This window comes from Larus michahellis, chromosome 2 (assembly GCF_964199755.1).
Source record: "Larus michahellis chromosome 2, bLarMic1.1, whole genome shotgun sequence".
Lineage (NCBI taxonomy): Eukaryota > Metazoa > Chordata > Aves > Charadriiformes > Laridae > Larus > Larus michahellis.
In genome coordinates, this window is record NC_133897.1 from 170,182,491 (window position 1) to 170,203,164 (window position 20,674).

Consider the following 20,674-nt stretch of genomic DNA (forward strand, 5'->3'; position numbering starts at 1 on the left):
CTGTGTTTCAGGGGATCTTTATCTCACGGATTGCAGAGGGTGGCGCAGCCCATCGGGACGGGATCCTGCACGTAGGAGATCGGGTCATCTCGGTGAGTGGGGCCGTGCAGGGAAGGGGTCTGATTCAGCTCCCTGCCCATCCTCGTACAGGGCCTGGTTTTCTGTCATCGAAGCTGGATTTTGGGGGTCCTTTTTTCAGCTCCCAAGCCTCTGGGAGAGCATTTAATCTTGGTGGTTCTGCCCCTGCCTGTGACAGGTGGTGGGTGCAGTTAATGCCTCCCCCAAGCGCTGCGTGTGAGCGGCAGTACCAGAGAGATGATGCAGCACCACCCTGGCCTGGTGTCCCTGCAGAGCCTCGCAGGACAGCCTGGGAGGGCATGGCGCCCGGGAGGGAAGACCTTTGGGGCAGGGCTGGCCTTTCCCTGCAGAGAGCAGGGTGGCAGGGCTCGGCGCAGGCTGAAGCAGAGGGAGGCTGCTGAAGGGTGGTATGGAGCTGGGCAGGGCATACTGCGGCGCTTCCCTCTGCTTTCGTTTGAACCTGCGGCCCCAGTTTCCCTTCCTGTTTGTGCCGGCGGTATGGATCTCACTGCTGCCTCTAACCTCAAATCTCTCTGCCTAATGTCTCCCTCGCTCCCCCTCCTGCGGGGAGTCTGCTGAGTCTCCTGACCCTCCTCCCAAGCTCGCATGCTGCCTCCGAGTGAAAGCTCCTGCATCCTGGTGCTGGTGGTGGGTTTCTGGTCCAGCTGCTGTGGTAAGAGCACGTGTTACCACAGAGCTGGCGTGAGTAAACACTGATACAGCCTTGTCAGTGCTGGCTTCTGTCTGCTCTATCCTTAGGCTGGGGGCTGTGTTGTATTTGCTCTGGCACAAAATTTTAGTGGAGCTCTGGCCCAGGTCTGACATTTGTATCTTGGCAGGAGACTTGAACTGGTACAGCATCCCTCCCTCCTTGCTAGTGCTCCCCTCTCCTCCCAAAATCAAGCCCTGACCCTGACTGTTGCCAGATAGCCTAAATTATTTTGGGTTTGCTCATCTTTTGATGCTCCACCGGTACAGAGGCATGACTGACAGGCGTAATTGCAGGCACGCAGCCTGTCATGTGGTGTTCATTAGCTCTACCTGTGGCAAGAAGGAAACACAAGATCTCTGAGTGGAGTCGAAAGTCAAACCTGTCTCCACCCCGCCATTAGCAGCTCTATTTATATCTGTGGGCAGCTCCATAGGAAAAGCAGATCTAATTCTCTAGTAATAGCTTGCAGTGACTTCCGACTGCAGTGTATGGGCTCAGGGCCTACAGAGCTGGGGGCCTTTGTTAGATTTTAATGGGGATGAAGGGCCTTGCTGTCATTAGTCCTCTGACACCTGGCTGCAATGATGAGGGCAGTGTTATTGCACAGGGAGGAAATACATCTGTGCCTGAGAGTGTGGTCCTCTGCTCTCAAGGACGTTACCTGTGCTGAAGTGTGTGCGGTCACAGACGGTTTGGTGCTGAGCGTCAGCTGCAGCTCAAATCTTGTGCTCAGTTATGGTGAAAGCAGGAACAAATTATTATCTTCCAAGAGAATACTTACCTGGTCTGGACTATTCACGTAACTTCTGTGCCTCCCAGCAAGTGTCCGACTGTCCCTTCTCCGGCAGCTGTGCCTCCTGGCAGCAGTTGCCATTCTGCCTTTCCTGCTTGTGGGGTTCGCTAAGTGTGATATCCACACAGTGGTAGGGTTACATCCCGAGGCCTTGCATATCTTCTCGGTATTTATGCTCGAGAATATCTGCTTGCTGTAAGAGATGCATGAGCAGCTGTGTGAGTTTCGCTCCGTCTCTGGAGAAACCTGGTGCTGGGTTAGAGCCGTGGGGCTGCCCTGGCCCAGTGGCACTGGGCGTCGAGAGGGTGTCTGCTCACTTCAGAGCAGTGCCCGCATAGCATCACTTAAATTCCCTGTTTATCACAACTCTTTTGAAGCAGTGGTTGCCCATTTTTTGTTGGAAAGCTTTTAGGCTGTGATGGTTCCTGGGATGTGCAGTGCAGGATGCCTGCCTCCCCGTGTATCTGCCTGGGGAAGTCAGGAGGGCCCTGGTTAGGAAATGGGTGGGTTCGTAGCTCCAAAGCCATAGTCTCCTAGTCATGCCTCAGTTCTCACTTTGCCAAAAAATTTTTGTTGTCTTAGGAAAAGAAATACAGCACAGCTTCATACTCTTCCCTTGTGCTCTAAATCGTCCTGGAATTCCCTGCAGGGGAAGGTCTGGGATAGCTCCTTTTACGTTCTTAAGGGAGCTTTGAGTACATGGATTGAAGAGCCCAGCCTAGATCTCTTCAAAGTTAACACCCCACAAAACTCCCCAGTGACTGACTACTAACTCTCCAGCTTTCCCCATCTTCTAGTGTGTCTTCAGAGTCATCACAGACATTTTGGTAGTGGAAGACGTGGGGTGGGGAGCTGCAAGGTGGGGGAACGTTGGAGGGTGGATCTTGGGATGGGTGCCTAGCAGGGAGGGTGCAGGATTTGGAGCAGTGGCTAAGGGCAGCTAGTTTTTTGGGATTGGATGGGGAATAGACTGAAGAAACCTGATTCTGGGGGAGATTTGGGACAATAGTAGCGCTGGGTGACACATGGGGATCCTAATGAGAGCAGTCTGATCGCGAAGAAATTTGCCAGAATAATATAACTCCCCAGCACACAGAAAAATGTGTGGAGCTGGGAAAGGACAGATGACACTCTTTCCCTTACTCTGGGCACTTGGATAGCTGAACTGCCCTTGTTCTCTTGCTGAGCAGAGACATAGCAATAAAGGCCACTGAAAACTAGCTGTCCAAAAGCTGGGAAGGCATCGTGATTGCCAGGTAATGGAGAAGTTAATGAGTAAAATGCCATCAAGGGCTGTCTCGGAGAGTTCCTGTGTCCCTGTTCTCTAGTCCGGGGAGGTATGGCTGTATATTTTTGGTCTGACCAAGTCTGACCATTATCATCTTCTTGTCAGTGGCAGAAAAATAACCGAGGGGAATGCGTGAAGCCAAGAATGCGTGCTATTACAGCAGGTCTGTCTGCAGAGCATGTTGGGCCTTGACCTGGTGATTAGAACCCAAGGGAGAAGTCTCTTCTTTGTTAAAAATCTATTTATGAGGCGGACGGGAGGACCCAAGGGGATCCTCCCTTCCCAGTCCACTGGACACAAGGCCACCACTTTTCCTCGTGCCCATGTCCATCCACCAGGAGAGCTCAGTGCAAATTCCAAAGATGAAACACCCTGCAGACATGGCTGCCCCAGATTTACGCAGACAAGAAGGGGGGCAGTACCTTTACAGGCGCACACATAAACACAAACAGTCCAGGGCATGAACAACACAGAGAACTTAACCCTGTTCCTGCCCTCTGGCTAATCAGGTGTGGGGTTTGCTAGTGGAACGTGCACGTATACTCCCTCCCTCAGCTCACATAATTCGCGTTTGCAGGTCTCCTCAGTCTCTGGCCCAGGCCTCAAGTTCGTCAAGGCTCTTTGGTCAGACCCTGAGCCTTTTATCCAGTTTCTGGGCAAGCTGTTGGATCTTCACACATTTTGGGTTCCTGCTTGCTGGCTAGTCGAGTTGAATTTTACTGGTAGATCTTGGACGCATACCCAAAACAGAGAGCAAACTCGCACAGTAGATACAAACGGAGTTTGAGTAAAAAAACAGAGCAGACTATGGTGATCAGGTACAGGGCTTGGCCAGACGTGCATACTGACCAGCAGCATGCTTGCATATGATCAGCCTCTTCTGTTCCCCACCCTCTCCATTTTCCCATGCTTGTTCCTCCCCTCTCCTCCTTGGCCACTCCCTTTTCCTACCTGTAATCCTGCTGCTCAGCATCCCATGGTAAGTTTTACACATTCCCACAATCTCCTTTAAAACTCCCTGTAGCAAGTTTGCTCTTTCCCGTGAGAGCTGTTCTGATAACCAACGATAATCTTGATTTCCTCTGCATATTGATTCTTTAATGTTACTGTTTGAATGATTCCTTTAATGATCCATCCATGAATGCCTTGAGCCTTGTCTCCGTTATCTGCATTTCCTTGAGGTTTGTGCACCTGTGTGTTTAATTTATCATCTTTCCTGCTTATTGCCTTGTCTCCTGTGCTCAACAGCCATTGCCCAGGTCCCTTTACATCCTTCCTCTCCCTGCAAGCACATGCAGGCTGGCAGCGTTCACATCCCTCCCTTCGTCCTCTCTGGTCATGCCAAAGGTGTCCGTCTGGGGACAATCCTCTGAGTAGAGGAGGTGCTGTGGGGCTGAGAGTCTCCCGTTTGTGCCCAGCCCAGCCCAGGGGTATCTTGCCAGTCTCCTTCCACGTCCTAAGGGGAGTGGGATGGGATGGGGCAGGTCAGGTGATGGGGGTGGTGGTGTTTATGGAGGTTCTGGACAAAGCCATCAGACTGCCTGCACTCGGTTTGTCCAGAAACTGCTTTCTTGGAAGGAGCTAGGGAATAACTATACTACTTCTAGGAATCAGGCAGCGAGGAATCGGGCTACAAAATGCAGTTGCTGTGGCTGTTACAAAGTCACGTTATTATTTCATAAGCTGATCAGACTTCATCTTAACAGCTATTACTATTATGTCCCCATTGTTCATTTGGAAAGCTTTTCCAGAACGTAAGGACTAGAAACCTTTTTATTTTCAGCTTCAGCTTTTTTGTGGCAAGTTCCATCCTTTTGGCAGCGTTCTTCTAGCTTAGCTCTCCTCTTGGTATTCTGTCCCTCCTGTATTCATGGAGAACAGTCACATCCTTTCTGGTCCTTTGAGTTTCTAGGCAAGCTGGTTTAAATCTTAATTTTGTAGGAAAGGCCCTCTGTTCCCCTGCCTGTTGTAGCAACTTTTCTCTGCACATCTTGTTAACGTATGTTAGTTAACTTTTTTGTGTGTGAAGGATGAGAATAACATAGTTTTCCACGTGGGTTCCCTTCAATGCTTTGTGTGAACAACATTATTGTTTCCCTTTATGTGCTGGAAGTACCCCTTTGTCCAAAGCATTGTATCTTCCACTGATATTACAAGATGACTGTAGTTGTAGTCTTGAAATTATTTGGCTTAGCATATTGTATAATGTTTTCTTGCCCAAAATAATTCTAATTTTCCTTTTCTGTCAGACAGTCTCTTACTGTGGACCAGCAGAGTCTCTTTCTCAGTGCTCCCAAGTCTTTTTATACCTGGGGTACACTTTTTATGGCTTAAAACAGGCATCTTCCCCAGACTGCGTGACCTTGCCCAGCATGGGCGGATAGCAGCCCAGTGGCCGGTGACAGGTCCTGTCGCACATCAGATCATGCTCTGCAGCGCCCGCGTCTGGGCTTTGAGAGTGATTGATAAGGGCAAATGGCCTAGTGCAAAGGCAGCTGTTGCTGTGGCACATTAGTGTGCTGTGGCTTCGCTTCTGGGAATCGCTGTTTTTTCTTCCTCCTATATTGAGATCTTTGGACCCATTCCCTTAATGCAGCCTCTTGGGCTTCTTTTGTCATGACCCGGTAGGAAAGCTGGAATGCAAAGCCAAGGAGTGGCAGGTACTCTCTTGAAAATGGGTAAGCCACAGCATAGTCCGGGCAATAGCTGGATTTGTCGTGCTCCAGGAGGTCCTTGGTCTTTATGGTCCCCTGGAGCATCACTGGTGCTGTTTGGGCTTGGAGGCGTACGGAGAGGGTGGGAGAGGGGCTGGTAAGCTGTCTAGAAAGAGGACTGTGGTCAGAGGGGAATGAGCAGGTGCCTGTGTCCCCTTGCCAGACAGGGAGGAGTAGGGTAAGTTACAAAGTGCTTTGAGGAACAGGCTTTTGGGAAGGGGCAGTGTTCCAGCAGCATGGGGTCCCTCAGGGCGCTTGGCTGAGTGCTTAAAACGGCAGGGTGTACTCGGGTGATGGTCTGACACTGAGTTTGCGGGTTGTTCTAGATCAATGGGGTAGACATGACAGAAGCCAGGCATGATCAGGCAGTAGCGCTGCTTACCGCATCCTCCCCCACCATCGTGCTGCTGGTAGAGAGAGAGGGTGCAGAGCAGCTCGGCGAGGGAGACTCGCCAGGCGTGCCACGCGCACGCATGCACTCCCCACCGCCACCTCCCAGCCATGGGGAGAGCCCGCCGGAGGAGACGCCTTCCCTGCAGAGGAACCATCTGTCTAAAGGCCTGGAGGATCAATATCCCATTGAGGTGAGTCTCTCTGTTGGAACATGGGATACTGCAATCTTGGGTATTTCTCAGTAGGAAAATTGGTAATCTGATGAGGGCTGGCGCACTGTGTTATTGGGGCGCAGAGAAGTAATGGGGAGCTGCCTTGTCCTGTGGTGCTTACCTTGTGTTCGCTCATGGAAAGCATCCCTGACTCCATGTTTTTCAGTGTTTGTGGTCCTTATGTGATATCCTTTATTGCCTTTGACTCTGCTTCTTGTTCCCTCAAGGAAATTCACCTTGTAAAAGCAGGTGGTCCTCTGGGACTCAGCATTGTAGGAGGCAGTGACCATTCAAGCCATCCGTTTGGGATTCATGAACCGGGTGTCTTCATTTCAAAGGTAGAGTCCTGTGTGAGCAGCCTAGCAGTGGACATTCCTGAGCTGTTTAATTATTGGGGTTAAGATGAAGGATTTTGATGCAAGAGTCTTAGAAGTACAGTATAGGTTTTTAAAAACATGGGGTGGGGGAGGGATGCGTGCATATCTAAAGAGTTAGCTTATATTAGACATACTGCTGCTGTTGTAGAAATCTAAATGGCACGTAAAAGCCTGCAAACCTGTATAATCATGCTGAAATGTTTGGGGAGAGTTAACTTTTGAAAATGCTGAACTTACGTTAGCTTTTAATGAATCCTGGAAAGATGTAGGCATTTCAGAAAACCAGTCATTACTCTGAAGGTGTTAGTGGGGTGAGTGTGTAACTGCGAGAAAAAAACAAGTGCTCTTCTGCCTTCAGGCCAGCATCCTTCAACTCAACGTTCTCTTTCCAGTGGTGGCATTAGCTGATGCTGTTTAGAGACAGCACACAAGTGAGCCACTTGGTGCAGCTCATTCCCTTCGCAGTCCCACGCATCCATGCTTGTTGGATTATGGATGTTAGAGAGGACATCCCTGCCCAGCCGTTTCTGCATCTGTATGTCTCTTGGCCCTTGGACATGCTGAATCTGTCTCCTCTAACTCCCATGGCTGCAAGTCCCAGAACATCATCACCTGAAGCAGCACTTTTTGATTTGCTCTGAACCAGTGTCCCACTAGTTGTGCTGAGTGCTCCTCCATTCCTGTGTTGCCAGTTTGGTAAGCACAAGTCCTGTATTCAGCTTATTTACCACCTTCAGTGTTGTAAACCCCATTCATTCTCCTTCCTCGGCTTTCTCTCCAAACTCAGGAGTCGTGGCTTTCATTTCTCCTTGCAAGGTGCTTCTCCATCCATACCCTCGTTATTTTAGTTGCCTTTCTCTGGACCTTCTATAACACCACTGTGTCCTTCTCAAGATGTGGCATCAGAGAACCATTCAGGTTGGAAGGCACCTGCAGAGGTGATTTGATGTCATTGATGGCACAAGGTCAGCCGAGGTCAGCTTGCCGAGGGCCTTGTCTAGTCAGGTTCTGAGTATTGCCAAAGATGGAGATCTCACAGCCTCTCTGGGCTTGTCTTCCAGTGTTTAACTACTGTTGTGGTGAACATTTTCTTCCTAATATCTAGTCAGAATCTTCCTTGTTACAACTTGGATCCCTTGCCTCTCTCCTTATACTGCTGTGTACCTTTGAGAAGAGCTGGGCCTCTGTTTTCTCTGTACCGTTGTGTTAGGTAGTTGAAGACAGCAGCAACTGTCTGTTCTCAAGAATGAAAAACCCCAGGTCTCTCTACCTGTCTTTGTACAATGTATTCTCTACGCCCCTGTGTATCTTCTTGGCTCTCTGCTGCCCTCGTTCCACTTTATCAGCATCTCTCTTGTACTCTGATTAGCGGGCAACGATCACTTCCCTCCACTCACTGGTTACGCCCCCCGCTGTTGCAAGGGCACGCTGCCAACTTTGCTGTCTTTCACGGTGTACTGGACCCAAGCCTCTGGCAAGCAACAGGCCTCCTGAAACAGCAGGTCTGTTTGAGAGATGTGTGCCTCTGTCCCTTGCAGAAGCGATTTCCAGTAGGTTTCACCTGATGCTTCTTGTTGCTGCTGACATGTGGTTCGTTCTGGGATGGCTCCAGTGCCTCTTCTGTGTAGTTTGCTTCTCCTCATCTGCTACAGACACTATACCTATTTTTCAGATGCATGTCAGTAGAGACAAGGACTCTTCCCTCTGGTGCCAGTGATCCCAAGCTCCCAGCCTTCCCCAGCCTGGGAGCCTCTGCTGTTTGTTTAAGCGTAGCCCCTAGCTGACCCTTCTTCTGTACGACGTGGGATTTGGACTCCTCGCTGCAGGGTTTCTGCAAAGAGCCTGTTGTTCTCCTGTTCATTTTCACTGATGCTAGGCAGTACGCTGGTCTCATCCTGCAGCTTCTTCACCTGCCAGCTCAGCACCTTCCAGTGGTGAGGCCACCACCAGCCTGAGGGAGAGGTCCCAGGCACTCCCTGTTCCCCAAGACCCTGAAAGCTGCATCCTTCCTCTAAAGCACCAGGAATACTCCGGCTGGTGCTGGGGACCTTACCCTGTGGCATATCACCATCATCCTTGCACGGTCCTCGGTGCAGTTTCTCTCCTGTCCTGCCTTTTTGGGAGCAGAGAACTGAACAGTCCTGGAGATGTGGATGATTGTGTCTGTCTTGGTCTCAGTACCCTTCCCGATGATACCCGAAATTTTGTTGGCTTTTTTTTGTCTCTTCCTGCATGTGAAGCCCATGAACATGCGACAATGTCCCTAGGAACTTTCCTGAATTACTGTTTCTTAGTTCAGTGTTGTGTGTGCATGGTTTAAAGTGTTTTTCCATAGACTCATTGTCTGCTGAAGCTCATGCCGTGTCTTTTTGTTCAGTTTTCTTGACCCCTTTTGAAGTTCCCCACCACCAGGGTGGTATTTGGCTGCTCGAAATAGCACGGTATCATCTGCGGACCTGGAGATTTCACTGTTCACTACCTTTTTCAGGTCACAGATGGACATGCTGAATAACACCAGTCCCGCACCAATCCCTCAGGCACTCCACCAGTGAATCTTTGGTGTCCTGAGCAGCAGCTCTCCAGCCCTGCCCTTTGTTTCCTCTCTTTTAACCAGCTTTCAGGCCATTAAGATGGCCTTTGCTGCTATCTGGTGGACACAGCTTCTCCAATAGCCTTTAGTTTCAGACCTTGTCAAGGGCCGTTTGGAAATCCAGAAATCATGTCTACCAGATTCCTTCCTTCATATGTTCATTGCTTCTCTCATGGTGCTTCAGCAGGTCAATGAGGCAGGATTTGCTTTTACCAAAGCCAAACTAATTCTTACCCAACAAACCCTGCTTTATCCACGTGCTCACAGATCTTACTCTTTCTTTGTTGACTCTATTGTTTTACCAGGAATAGAAGTTAGGTTTCTCGGTTAGTAGCTCTGTAGCTCTCAAGATCCTCTCTACAGCAATTCTTGAGGACTGGAGTTGTACTGACACTGTCAGTCCTGGTACAGTGGCCACTTGTAATGGTAGATGATGCACTCCTGACAGCAGTCCTGCAGGTTAACATTTGGGTTCCTTCAGAGTTCTTGTGAGAAAACTGTCTTCTGGTTACAGTCACGGGCAAAATAATGGAAAAGCTGACATGGGATTGGTTCAGATAAAAATGATAATATGAGAATATAAGAACACGTCGAATCACACTTTAAAGCAGATCATCTTCATTCTTTCCAGTGTCCACAGATACGTTACCTCTTGGGGACCTTTGGTTGCAGAGAGAGAAGTCAGAACAGGCCTCAGAGGGTGTTGGAGGATGGCCTAGGGACACAATCAGTTTCTCTCCAAGGACAGATGGAATTTCCTTCTCTAGTTGTAATATTAATCATAGAATCATAGAATCATTTAGGTTGGAAAAGACCCTTGGGATCATCGAGTCCAACCATCAACTCCACTCTACAAAGTTCTCCCTTACACCATAATGATTCTTTGTAGGTCATTCCCCGTGGACTGGCGTCTCGCAGTGGGCTCCGTGTAGGGGACAGGATCCTGGAGGTCAATAGTATTGACCTGCGCCATGCCACCCACCAGGAAGCAGTGAATGCCCTGCTCTCCAACAGCCAGGAGCTGACTATGTTAGTAAGGCGAGATCCGCCACCACCTGGTATGCAGGTAGGTTCTGAGTGCGAAGTGGGGGGAATCACACTCTTCTTTATAGAAGGATCACTTTTGGAGGCAATTTCCTCTCTAGCTGGAAGTCTGGAACTAGGGCACAACCAAAATTCTGGTTGAAATTTCCTTCTCTTGTGGAAGAATCCAGTCTCTTGTAAGTACGTATTCAGTTGAGGACTGGGGATGCCATGCTCGTGGTGATATCAGAGAATTACCAGATTTCATGAAGACCAGATCTGAACAGGAGACAGAAATACAGAAAAGGGCAGAGCCTCATCAAAAGGAATAAACTGTGCGAAATGAGTGAAAGGTCTAATTCGTGTCCTTTTCAGGGCATTTAGAAATATGGCCACCTACTAGGAGTGTTCCCTCAACAATTCCAGTCTGAGCTTGACCCAGAAACAAGGATGCTTTTTCTGTGTTTACAGGAAATATGCATTGAAAAGGCTCCAGGAGAAAAGCTGGGCATCAGCATCCGGGGTGGAGCAAAAGGTCATGCTGGAAATCCCTTTGATCCCACCGATGAAGGCATCTTCATTTCTAAGGTACCAGAACACTGACTCTGCAACTTGGCTGCATGCAAGGACTGCTGGGGAAAAGGGTGATCCCCGTAAAGGATGATCCCCGTGGGGTTTGTTCAGTGGGCTCCTTGCGCTTTTTGCTGGCTACATCAATTCTCCCGGAGTATTCTCCATTCACTGAAGGAGGCGCATCTGTTTCCTTTCATATTTCCTTCTCTACAACAGCTCCAAAATTTCTTCTTTCATTTCCTGTGTTTGCTTTTATTTTGCCTTGGTTTCTTCTCTTGCTTTTTTTTTTCTGTAACATGAACCCATACATCTTTCCTTTTCCCCTTTTCCCCTCTGTTCCTATTGCTTCCCGCAAATGCTTGTGGCCTTCCTGCCCACTCAGACATGCATGCTCTGTCCTCCTTTCATTGAACGCATTATGAATTGCTCACCTTTCCCCTGTGCCATGCACCGCGTGTGTAATTATGTTCCTTTTCCTTCACAAATGACTGCTTCTGTGCAAACTTATTTGTCATGTCACTTTTCCCCAAGAAGTAACACATACTTCCTTTTCAACAATATACTGTGTATAAGCGTATGCTCGTCCTGACCCTTACCAAAAACTATTGCCTCTTCTTTCTTGTTAGCAACTGAGCACAGTGACAAGTTGTGTAATTTTTGGTCTTGCTGCTGACCAAAGGGAGACTCTGTACGCTCACATTAGCGTCGCTGGTGCCCTCTTTAGCTGGTACGGTAGGGCAGAAACTGCCTTAGCTGTAGAGGTCTTAATAATCCTCGTGGGATGGTGGACTCTCCATAATTGCCAGTTAACCCTTTCTGATGATTGGCTACTTTCAAAGAAAGGGAATACTCAGCATTTGTTATTAAGTGGATATAACTTCGTTATCTGAGTTTTAAAGTTAAAAGAGCAAATTCACTTTATCAACGTAATAGTTGCACGTTCAACTGCAATATTTGTAATAGTAGTAAAAGAAAACCTAACATTATTGTAACATACAATTATTTTTAATGATAAGGTTTGTTTTTATTTCCTTCCAGTGTTACTGCATTTAGGGGTTTGGAAGGCTCACAGTTTAGCCCCATTGCAGGGTTAGTTTCCCCCTTCCCCCTCTTTTCCTTTAATAGTAGTTGTTTTAGCCTGTGGAGAACCAAAGCACTGAACTTTTCTGCTCTCCCTTCAACCGTATTACTTAAGCTTGATCTCTCTTATCTGTCCTAACCAGAGTGTTTTTCCTGCTTCTCTTGTTTTGTCTGTATATTTCCAGTAACTGAGAGACAAAGCAGTGCTTTTTCTTCTTCCTCCTCTTTGGATGTCTGATTACTACTTTCTTTCTCCTTAGTTTTCCTTAATTTGCATTTCCATGAGTCACTTAATTGTCATTTTTTTAAAAAGTTGTAATCTGGTTCTTCCTTTCTAAAACCTTCTTGATGAAGTGTTACAAGTTGAATACCATGAGAAGTATAAATTAGATCTAAAATCTGAAATTTGTGATCTGTCTCAATGGGGATAGCTCAGCGTCCCTCGGTGACATATCAGTAATACAGACGACAGTTGCCATTAAGGACATTTTTCTACATTAACTTCACCTCCTCCCATTATTTCTGGGTGTTCTACTGTCACACTTATGCACTTGCTCTCCCTGGAAAAGAAATTGTGAGTACTCCGTCTTTTTCCATTCAGCTGCATGTCACCATTTTTGTGCATGCACACGCACTCACACACCCCCAAATGTTTTCCCTTACAGCCCTGAAGAAATTATGCGTAGGCATGCATGGCTGCTTTCCCTCCTCCCAAACCTAAAAAAAAAAATAAAATAAAAAAATGCATGCAGCATTTTTTTCTCCTGTTTTTACAGGTACTTTATTAAACATACATCTGTTGTCTTTTCTCCAAACAGCTCTCATAAATCCAGAAAACACCCATGCCTCTGGCTTGTTGTGGGTTTTTTGCCTCTCTGATCCCAGTAATACGTGGTGTGCAGTATTCCTTTCTTTCCCTCCTCTGATGTTTCCATCCTTCCTTGACAGCCCATCATGCGTGTTCCTGCGTTTCCCCCACCCAGCAACCAACTTGTGTGCCCTTGTGCTCTCTGTGTTCGCCTGTCATGGACCTACAGGCTTTGCTTGAGATCCCTGACAGTGACTTACCCTTTCTGCGCAGCCCTTTGTAGCGCTGGTCGTGGTTCTCTTTGTAAAGCTTTGTAAAGTCGTGTTGGTTCTTGGGCTTTGGGACTGGGCCTTTGAATCGAAGCCGTTTGTCTGTCTCCGGTGTTCCGGTGAGGTCTGCCTGTGTTCCAGACATACCAAGGTCTCCACTTGGTCTGGCCTGACTGCGTGTACATCCCATTTTGTTACAGGCTTTTTGGTTTCCCATTAGAAAAAGTAATGCCCGTTTGGTGATTCTGTTCCTTTTCCGAAGGCACTTTAAGTTGTATCCTGTATTTCTGTCTGGTTCCCGACAGTAGCTTGGCCTGTCGCCATTTTTCAATTTTTTTCTCACTTCCCCAGCTTGCAAATTTCTCCTCAGCCTCAAGTTTGCATGTGTTTGGGGTGTTTTTTTGGGATTTCCCCTTTCCCAAATTCCCCTTTTCCTTCTCTTCTCTTTCACTTTGTATGCACAGCAAGTCCTGCAGTCTCTTTTCCCTGTTCCAAAGGGGAAAAAAATGAATAAAACTCCTTGTCTTTACTGCCTCTGGTGGCAAAGCATGCCCTTCCATTCTCTCCTCAAACAAAGGTAGATGCTTGCGCTCCTTAAGACAAACTCTGGCTTCCGTGTGCCTTACCGATATGCTGCATGCGGCTGCTTGCCCTGCTCACAGCTTGTCTGCGTGAGGCGAGTGTAAGTTCTTGTGACCTGCTGAAGAAAGAAAATAGGAGTTACATGTTATTTCTCTGAAAGAGGGGATGGAAAATGACAGACATGCGTAATTTGTTACGCCTGTCTCTACCACAAAGACAGTGGAAGTCTATATGCCTTATTTATCTCTATCCACAAAAATTATCCCTATGCTTGCATTTTCTGTGTCTCTCCCAACAAAATTTATTACACTTTCCTTTCTGGGAAGATAATCATAGATGCAAGAGCTTGCTTTCTCACCTGCTTCATTGACAAAACAAAAGCAGTTTCTTTCCTTGGGACAACACATTTCAAATACGGATTCTTTTTATCTCCCATAAGAGATACCTTCCACACCCGTTTCCTCTGCCAAACTGTACACGTTCTTCCTTTCCTACCCTCTCTGTAAGTATATACGCGTACTTCCAGATGCTTTCCCTGACATGTAGCCGCAGCCTTTTCTCCCTGTTTACTTTGTATGTTGTCCTCTCGCATTCCTTCCTCCTGATGGTCCCATGCTCCTTAATCTTCTCTTGCCCCCGAGGTGATATCTTGATACCCCCGTTTGTTATAGGTGAGCTCCTCTGGGGCTGCGGCCCGGGATGGCCGTCTGAAGGTGGGAATGCGGATCTTGGAGGTGAACCACCAGAGTTTGCTGGGAATGACACACACGGAAGCAGTGCAGATACTCCGCAGTGTGGGCGACGCGCTCCTTGTGCTGGTGTGCGATGGCTTCGACCCCAAGGCTGCAGCTGCCATTGAGGTGAGAACTGAAGTGCAGGGTGCCCTTGTAGTGACCAGCACCACAGGGATCCCACTTCTGTCTTCGTAGAAGATTGATGGATTTTTCTGACCGTTTGCTGTAGATTTTTTTTTTCCAGGTCCCAGATTTCAAAGTCTGGTCTCCTGCTGTATGAACAGGTGGTTGCCAGTTCATAGAAGCAATGGTCTCTAAAAACTGTCTCTCTTCTGCTGATAACAGAGCTGTTTCACAGTATCACTGCACTGGTTAGTAACGTAGTTTTCGAGCTAATTTTCACCAGGCTATTTATGCCTATTTTTCTCTTGTGCCAATGTTATATTTAAAGTAAATTGTCTGTCTGTTTATTGGTGTTCACCTTTTCCTGCAGAGAAACACTTAACCCGTAGCAATCCTGTGCTGTCATTTTTCAAGGCTTAGCAAGTAAGCTTTTTTATTCTCCACTGGAATGTGTGCCCAGTCGCTGGTCACCTTATCCTCTTTCTGTAGCTGTTTCAATGTAAATTCATCTTTCTTTAGACCTCAAGTTCCTTGAGTAATCGACAGCTGAAATAAGGTTTCAGGTTGTCAAAGAGTTCTGACTTGCCTGGGATCATCTTGGTACTCTGGATCTGGGAGCCCAGGACATGGAATTTTTTTGTATGGCACCCTGTGGGCTTCCACCATGTTTTATTGCCCTTTTGTTTTGTAGATGTCCCCAGGAATTATTGCAAACCCTTTTGCTGCTGGTATCGGGCGCAAGAATAGCCTGGAAAGTATCTCTTCTATTGATCGGGATTTAAGCCCTGAGGAACTGGAGATCCTACAGAAGGTGGGTATTCTGGCTACAACTGGGAGAATGTTATGGAGTGGAAAAAGTTTCTGAAAATCTCTGGTCTCCCATGGTGCATGGAATCTGCAACATATAATGGGTCGTGGACTTCCTTTTTATGGGGTCGGCAGGTCCAGCACCTTCATCAGGAATGCACTAGGACAGGACTCTGAAATCTTCATGAGGTTAGCGGTGCTCCGAGTGGGCAGAGAGCATTGGGTGAAGCGGCTCTAACTTTGGTCTCTCCTAGGAGATGGAAATGGTGAGAGAAGCAACTCAGTGGGAGAGAGAAGAAATGGAGAAAGTGGTGAGAGATTTTTCATGTAGCAGAATCTGTTCTTGGCAGCGGTTCTGCCGAGCCTGTGAGCCCTAAGGAAGGTGGCACAGATTGTCTCTACCCCGTCGTTAATGCCTTGGGGGGCTTTGGGCCTTCTCTTCATAGTGCACTGCTCGGTTACTCTAGCTGCTTTTTGGCTTTGCCATACCTTCCTGTGTACCTCTTTGGCGGTACTCTTCTGTTATTTACAGAGCTCGTCTTTGTTACCTGATGGTACTTTCTGGCCAAGCTGCATCTTTGAGAAAAATGGCCTGTTAGCTTGGAAGTCCCACATTTAATCACTTCTCCCTACACAGCACTCCACAACCTGACAGAGCTTTTATGAGCAAAAATGAGAATGCACAGCTCAAAGTTGCCCTGAACTGAAGAAGTGGCACTGTGAATCAATCACAAGTTTGTGCTCCTCAGTTTACGTGATCATTTTTATGATTCATTATGAGATTTTTATATTTCTGCCTACTGTTTCAGCCTTTCACAGGAACAGATTAGCAGAGTCAAGCCCCTCGAGGGCTTGGGTTTTCTAGTTATTCCTTTTAAAACTGTAATTTATTCAGTCAGATTCTTTTGGAATATGAGGGAAAATGGAATTCCTCAGTATTGTCAGTAAGGAATCTGCTCTGGCAGATACGTATATGTACATTTTGCAGGTGTTTCTTCAGGTTTCCAATTTAGATACACCTGATGTTTCTCTACATTCTTTCTGTAATTGTAATCACTTTTTTACATCTGCTACCCGACAACTGTGTAGTTATGTTGGCAGTTCTGGATGGAGGTGATCTTTATAATTTAGTTAACACTTGAGATTTTACTTGTTTTGGAAAAAAGGGTCAAGGTTTTGAATAGTCAGTGGCACAGACCATAGGAGGACAGAGCAAGGAACATTAAAATGGCTGTATGGCCTTGCTGTCAGCGATGCAATGGACTACGCAGGGTACGATTTTACAAAAGGCTGGAGCAGAGGGACAAAAGGGGTGCAGTGTGTTGCAGAGTCCCTTTGGAAGCTTTACTTTGCTGGCCTACAGCTTAGACTGATGTCAGCACGTACAGGAATAAGCCAAGGGATTTCTGTCCTAAGTATCTGCAAGGTGTTCTGATGGTGTTTGCGATCTGTACTTAGGTGGGAATGCTTCCAGTGGAATGGCCTTGTAGAATAATCTGCAACCTGATCTAGTTGAAGATGTCCCTGCTCATTATGGGGGGGTTGGACTGTATGGCCTTTAAAGGTCCTTCAATTCAAACCATTCTATGAATAATTTGGGTAGGAAGGGACCTCGGTTCAGCTCAGAGCAGAGCCAATTTAGATCAGATTTAGGTTTTTCCTATAAAATAAATTGTTCCTTTCCTAGGAAGGAACTGAGGGTGGTTTGTTGTAGTTTCAGAAAACCTGATTTTGCAGAGTTACTGTTACAGCAAAGGGTATTCCTACCAGTTTTGTTTTGGTAGCATATGGATTTGAATGCTCTAGGAGACTTCAGGTACTTTAACTCATTACAGTATTTCTAACACCTCTGCATAAACCAAGAGCAAGTCTGGCCCCAAACCCATGCTGCTCTGTCTGAGCAGATTACATTAGTTCAGTCTTGGGTAGATAAAGGCTTTTCCAAAATTTGTGCTGAGATTACTTAAAAATACCTCAGAGACTTTGTCAAAAAACAGAAAAATTTTTATGTTTGGTGATGTAACCTTGGCCATATCTCATTTTAAAAAGTGCTGATGGCATTATGATAGCTTTTAATGGAAAATTTGAACTTGAAATGTAATTAAAATGGTTAATTTAAAAGAAAAAAACTTAGCAATAACTAGTCACTCAGCCATCAGCAATATTTCAAAACAATGGTGGGCATCTTGTAACAAATATTATTTCTGGAGGCTGAACAATACACAGTAATCGTGGTTCATCTTTCTTGGATGTTTTACTTTTGATAGATTTTAAAGCAATATTCTGAGGTTGCAGTAACGTGTATGTAAGGACTTCTAAGGTCCACATTCCCATATACTGACTTTTCTCTCACTATAGTCTGGCTTAGTATAATTACAGTGCTGTCTGTCCCAGCCTCTGAAGAGCTGAGAAGCATACGCCTGTAGCCTAGTGATCAGCAGAGACCAGGACTCCCCTCCAGAATTGCCTCTGCCTTTAAAAGATGTCATATTTTTTGGTGCCCCTTCCATTAGTGTACTAGGAGGAGGTAGCAATGGATGCTCCAGGCTCCTCTGACATCTCGGGATCCATGGCCTGAGACCTAACAGCAAAGACGCGTTTTTCTATTGTTGCCTTTTAGCGTGACCTTGAAACTGGGATTCTGTGTCTAATACCGGTTTTGATAACTAAATTTATACCAGTGATGGAGCCAGCACTGTGTGGTAGTCATTGTAATGCTGTAGGAAGTTCCTACCTCAGTGCCAGATCCTGACTAATACTATTTGTGTCACCATTTTTGGACCTTTCCTCTAATACTTCAGTGTTTCATGTTCAGTTTTGCACAAGAGTGATAGAGATCAAACGAGTGATAGAGATCTCCTTACAATAAGGTTGTGAACTGAAGAAATGGGAAGGGTTTTGGCTTTGCTATACTCACCGTTAGCCCTGTAGAGGTTTTCAAGTACCACTGCTGCACTCACTGCACACAGCTCTCCAGTTCAGTTCTTTGGTAATTCAGTTTCTGGTAGCAATAGTAGTAACTCCAGATCTCCATGGACTGATTCATGGTGCATTTCACTGTCCCAACTCTGTAGCTGCAGTTATTTTTCTAGTCTTAATCCAGAGCTTCCTCGGGCTCTCCAGATGTTGTCAGAGATGAACTTTGAACATTCCAGAGCTCCATCTGGGCTGGCTGGTGCAATTTCTCTCTTCAGCTTAAGACCTCAGAGAAGGATCACATACTGTCAGCTTGAACACTCACCTTGCAGCTAACACTTGTCCAAAATAAGCATAACCAGATTCAGAATAGACTTTAGCTTAAACATTCCTAAATATCCCTTTGGATCGTGTGATCTTCCAGAGCATTAGTGTCTTCTCATGTTGCTCATTATTGTCTGGAGATGGGGGGTGTGATGTGGGACACTGATTACTTGCTAGTGGTAATGCACAGAAGCTTTTGAAGAGAATGGCCCAGGTGCTTATCAGAATTTTCAGTTAGCTCCCTCTCTGTTTCTCAGATGCCTTCCACCTCCCATCCCTCCAGCCCTGGGACTTCAGCACCATCTGGTTGCTGCTGTTTGGGAGGAGCGGTCGGGAGGGTGGCGATGCGCAGTAGAATGGAAGAATGATGCTGCTTTTGTCCACGGCCCTCGCCCTGCAGCATAGGTGCTGGGCAAAAAGTCACAAAAGTATAAACGCACAGAAATCATTCTTTAAGACAAGTAACATACTATTACCTTCCTCTTGCAGCTCGGGAGCAAGCCCGTAGCTGGGGCGTGTGAGATGAGTCACTGGTCACTCTTGTAATATTCCTGTGCTGCACTTGAATGGCTGAGAGCTGACCAGGGGACTTTAAGCCCTGCCTCATGCTTATACGGTTTCTGTCTCTATATATAGTCTTTTGACTGTGATGCTATTAACAAGCATGTGATTTTTTTAGGTCTTTTTCCTTAGTGACAACTAGGCCTGTGCTCTGTAGATTTGTTTTTCCATTCCCTTCCAGCCTTTCCCGTCTGTGCTCTGTCAAGATGTCTCTTGTTGCAATAAGCGATCTTCTCCTTTCCCTTGGTGATGGCGTAGCTTGTGCTTGGGGTGGGGAGGGGGGCTTTAGCTGCCGTTTCTTTTCCCCAGGACTGACCCTGCTGAGGATCTTAGAGACATCTGCTCTCTTCCCCTCCCTGGGGACGCCCTGACTTGTGTTGTTCGGGGTGTCTGTTCCCCTCCGTTTTGCTGGCGATAACTGAGCTCGTGCAGAATTCCAGCTCCTCTTTCCCCACGTACGTGCTGGGTTTCTGCGCTCACTCTCCTGGCACCAGTGCTGTCCGTGCTCCTCTGTCCCCCCTCTGGAGTCACTGCCCAGCATGGTGCTGACCTCTTTCCTTCTCTCTTTGCCTGCGCTGCTTGGATGCTGCTCTGACTCTGTCCTGTCTCATGGAAGGAGTGGATGCGTAGGGAGCGGGAGGCAGCCACACAGCAGCTTGAGGAGGAGGCAGAGGTGAGGAGCATGGTGGGAGGGCTGGAGAGCTGCAGAAAAGGGCCATAACTGGACTTGAAGACTGGGGAAATGTCTAAAAATGCTCATTCCCCATAACTTCTGTTCTCCACTCTGCCCCACCACCAAAGACTTGACTTTTGGGTGTAAGAGAAGGTATCAGAAATTAAGAAATCTGTAATGTGTTTGAGGAAGGAATGGTGAAAAACAATGGCTAGAATTAGAAAGGCAGACAAATGAAAATGGGAAGTGAAATCAAACAAAATTATACAATGAGTGTGAGTTAAGAAAAGATACTGTAGAGGAATTGTAGATTTGCGCTCTCAAATGTCTCCAAATCCAGCCTGGAAGCCTTTCTGGGTGCTATTTGGAGAAAACTGGTATGTATGTCACGTTCTCCGCTCCCCCTACGCGGGAGTGGATGTGTGCCCATGGGGGCAGGAGGAGTGGTGGGGGTCAGTGCACCAGTGGGTGACCAAGGGCCCAGAGTGACCCGGTCTCTGGTATTTCTCAAGCCTGGCCTCTGTCATGGGCCCCCTTGGTTCTGTTTGGAACAATTCCAGCTTAATTTCCAGGCAATGGGAACTTTCTGCAGAGTTTGGAGATAAGGCCTTGGTTATTTCTAGGGGTGGTTTCCTTTTAATTGCTCTGTCTGGTTGATTTAGTTGACTTGTGGCCTGATCTCTTCCTGGTGTTTGTGTTTTTTTGCTCCCCCCCTTGCCCCTCTCCAGAATGTCACCAGCGAACCTTTGAGACTGGACTATCGGACCCTGGCTGCTTTGCCCAGCAGTGGCTTACAGAGAGTCAATCGCACTGTAAGTGAGGGGCTGTCGAGATGTGGGTAAGCCGTGGTTGTTCCGTTACCCCTCTCCTTGCGCCCTGATGGTGAGGGATGGTGGTACTCTCTGCAGAGGAAAACTGGGAAGCGGAGCTGTGGTAGACTTCTACACTGTCTGGAACAGGAGGTAGCCACAAAAGAAAGACTAGGATAAGAAAGTGAGGGGAGCAGAGAGACGGGTTGCTTTCCACTTTGTAAAGGGAAGTGGC

At 47.1% G+C, this 20,674-nt stretch overlaps 1 protein-coding gene across 50 annotated transcripts in view; it reads left to right on the forward strand.

The window, feature by feature from the left end:
- The window catches only part of SCRIB (scribble planar cell polarity protein), a 120,053-nt gene that overhangs the window by 54,395 nt on the left and 44,984 nt on the right, over window positions 1-20,674 (forward strand). For 19 of the 50 annotated variants that reach the window (XM_074578138.1, XM_074578128.1, XM_074578123.1 and 16 more), the window contains 10 exons: window positions 12-92; window positions 5,912-6,169; window positions 6,418-6,528; window positions 10,047-10,223; window positions 10,652-10,768; window positions 14,164-14,352; window positions 15,041-15,160; window positions 15,411-15,467; window positions 19,574-19,630; window positions 20,359-20,442. In XM_074578138.1, coding sequence (XP_074434239.1) covers window positions 12-92; window positions 5,912-6,169; window positions 6,418-6,528; window positions 10,047-10,223; window positions 10,652-10,768; window positions 14,164-14,352; window positions 15,041-15,160; window positions 15,411-15,467; window positions 19,574-19,630; window positions 20,359-20,442 — 1,251 coding nt within the window. The remainder of the gene's footprint in view (window positions 1-11; window positions 93-5,911; window positions 6,170-6,417; window positions 6,529-10,046; window positions 10,224-10,651; window positions 10,769-14,163; window positions 14,353-15,040; window positions 15,161-15,410; window positions 15,468-19,573; window positions 19,631-20,358; window positions 20,443-20,674) is intronic. The other 31 variants (XM_074578120.1, XM_074578133.1, XM_074578135.1 and 28 more) reach the window with 4 other exon arrangements.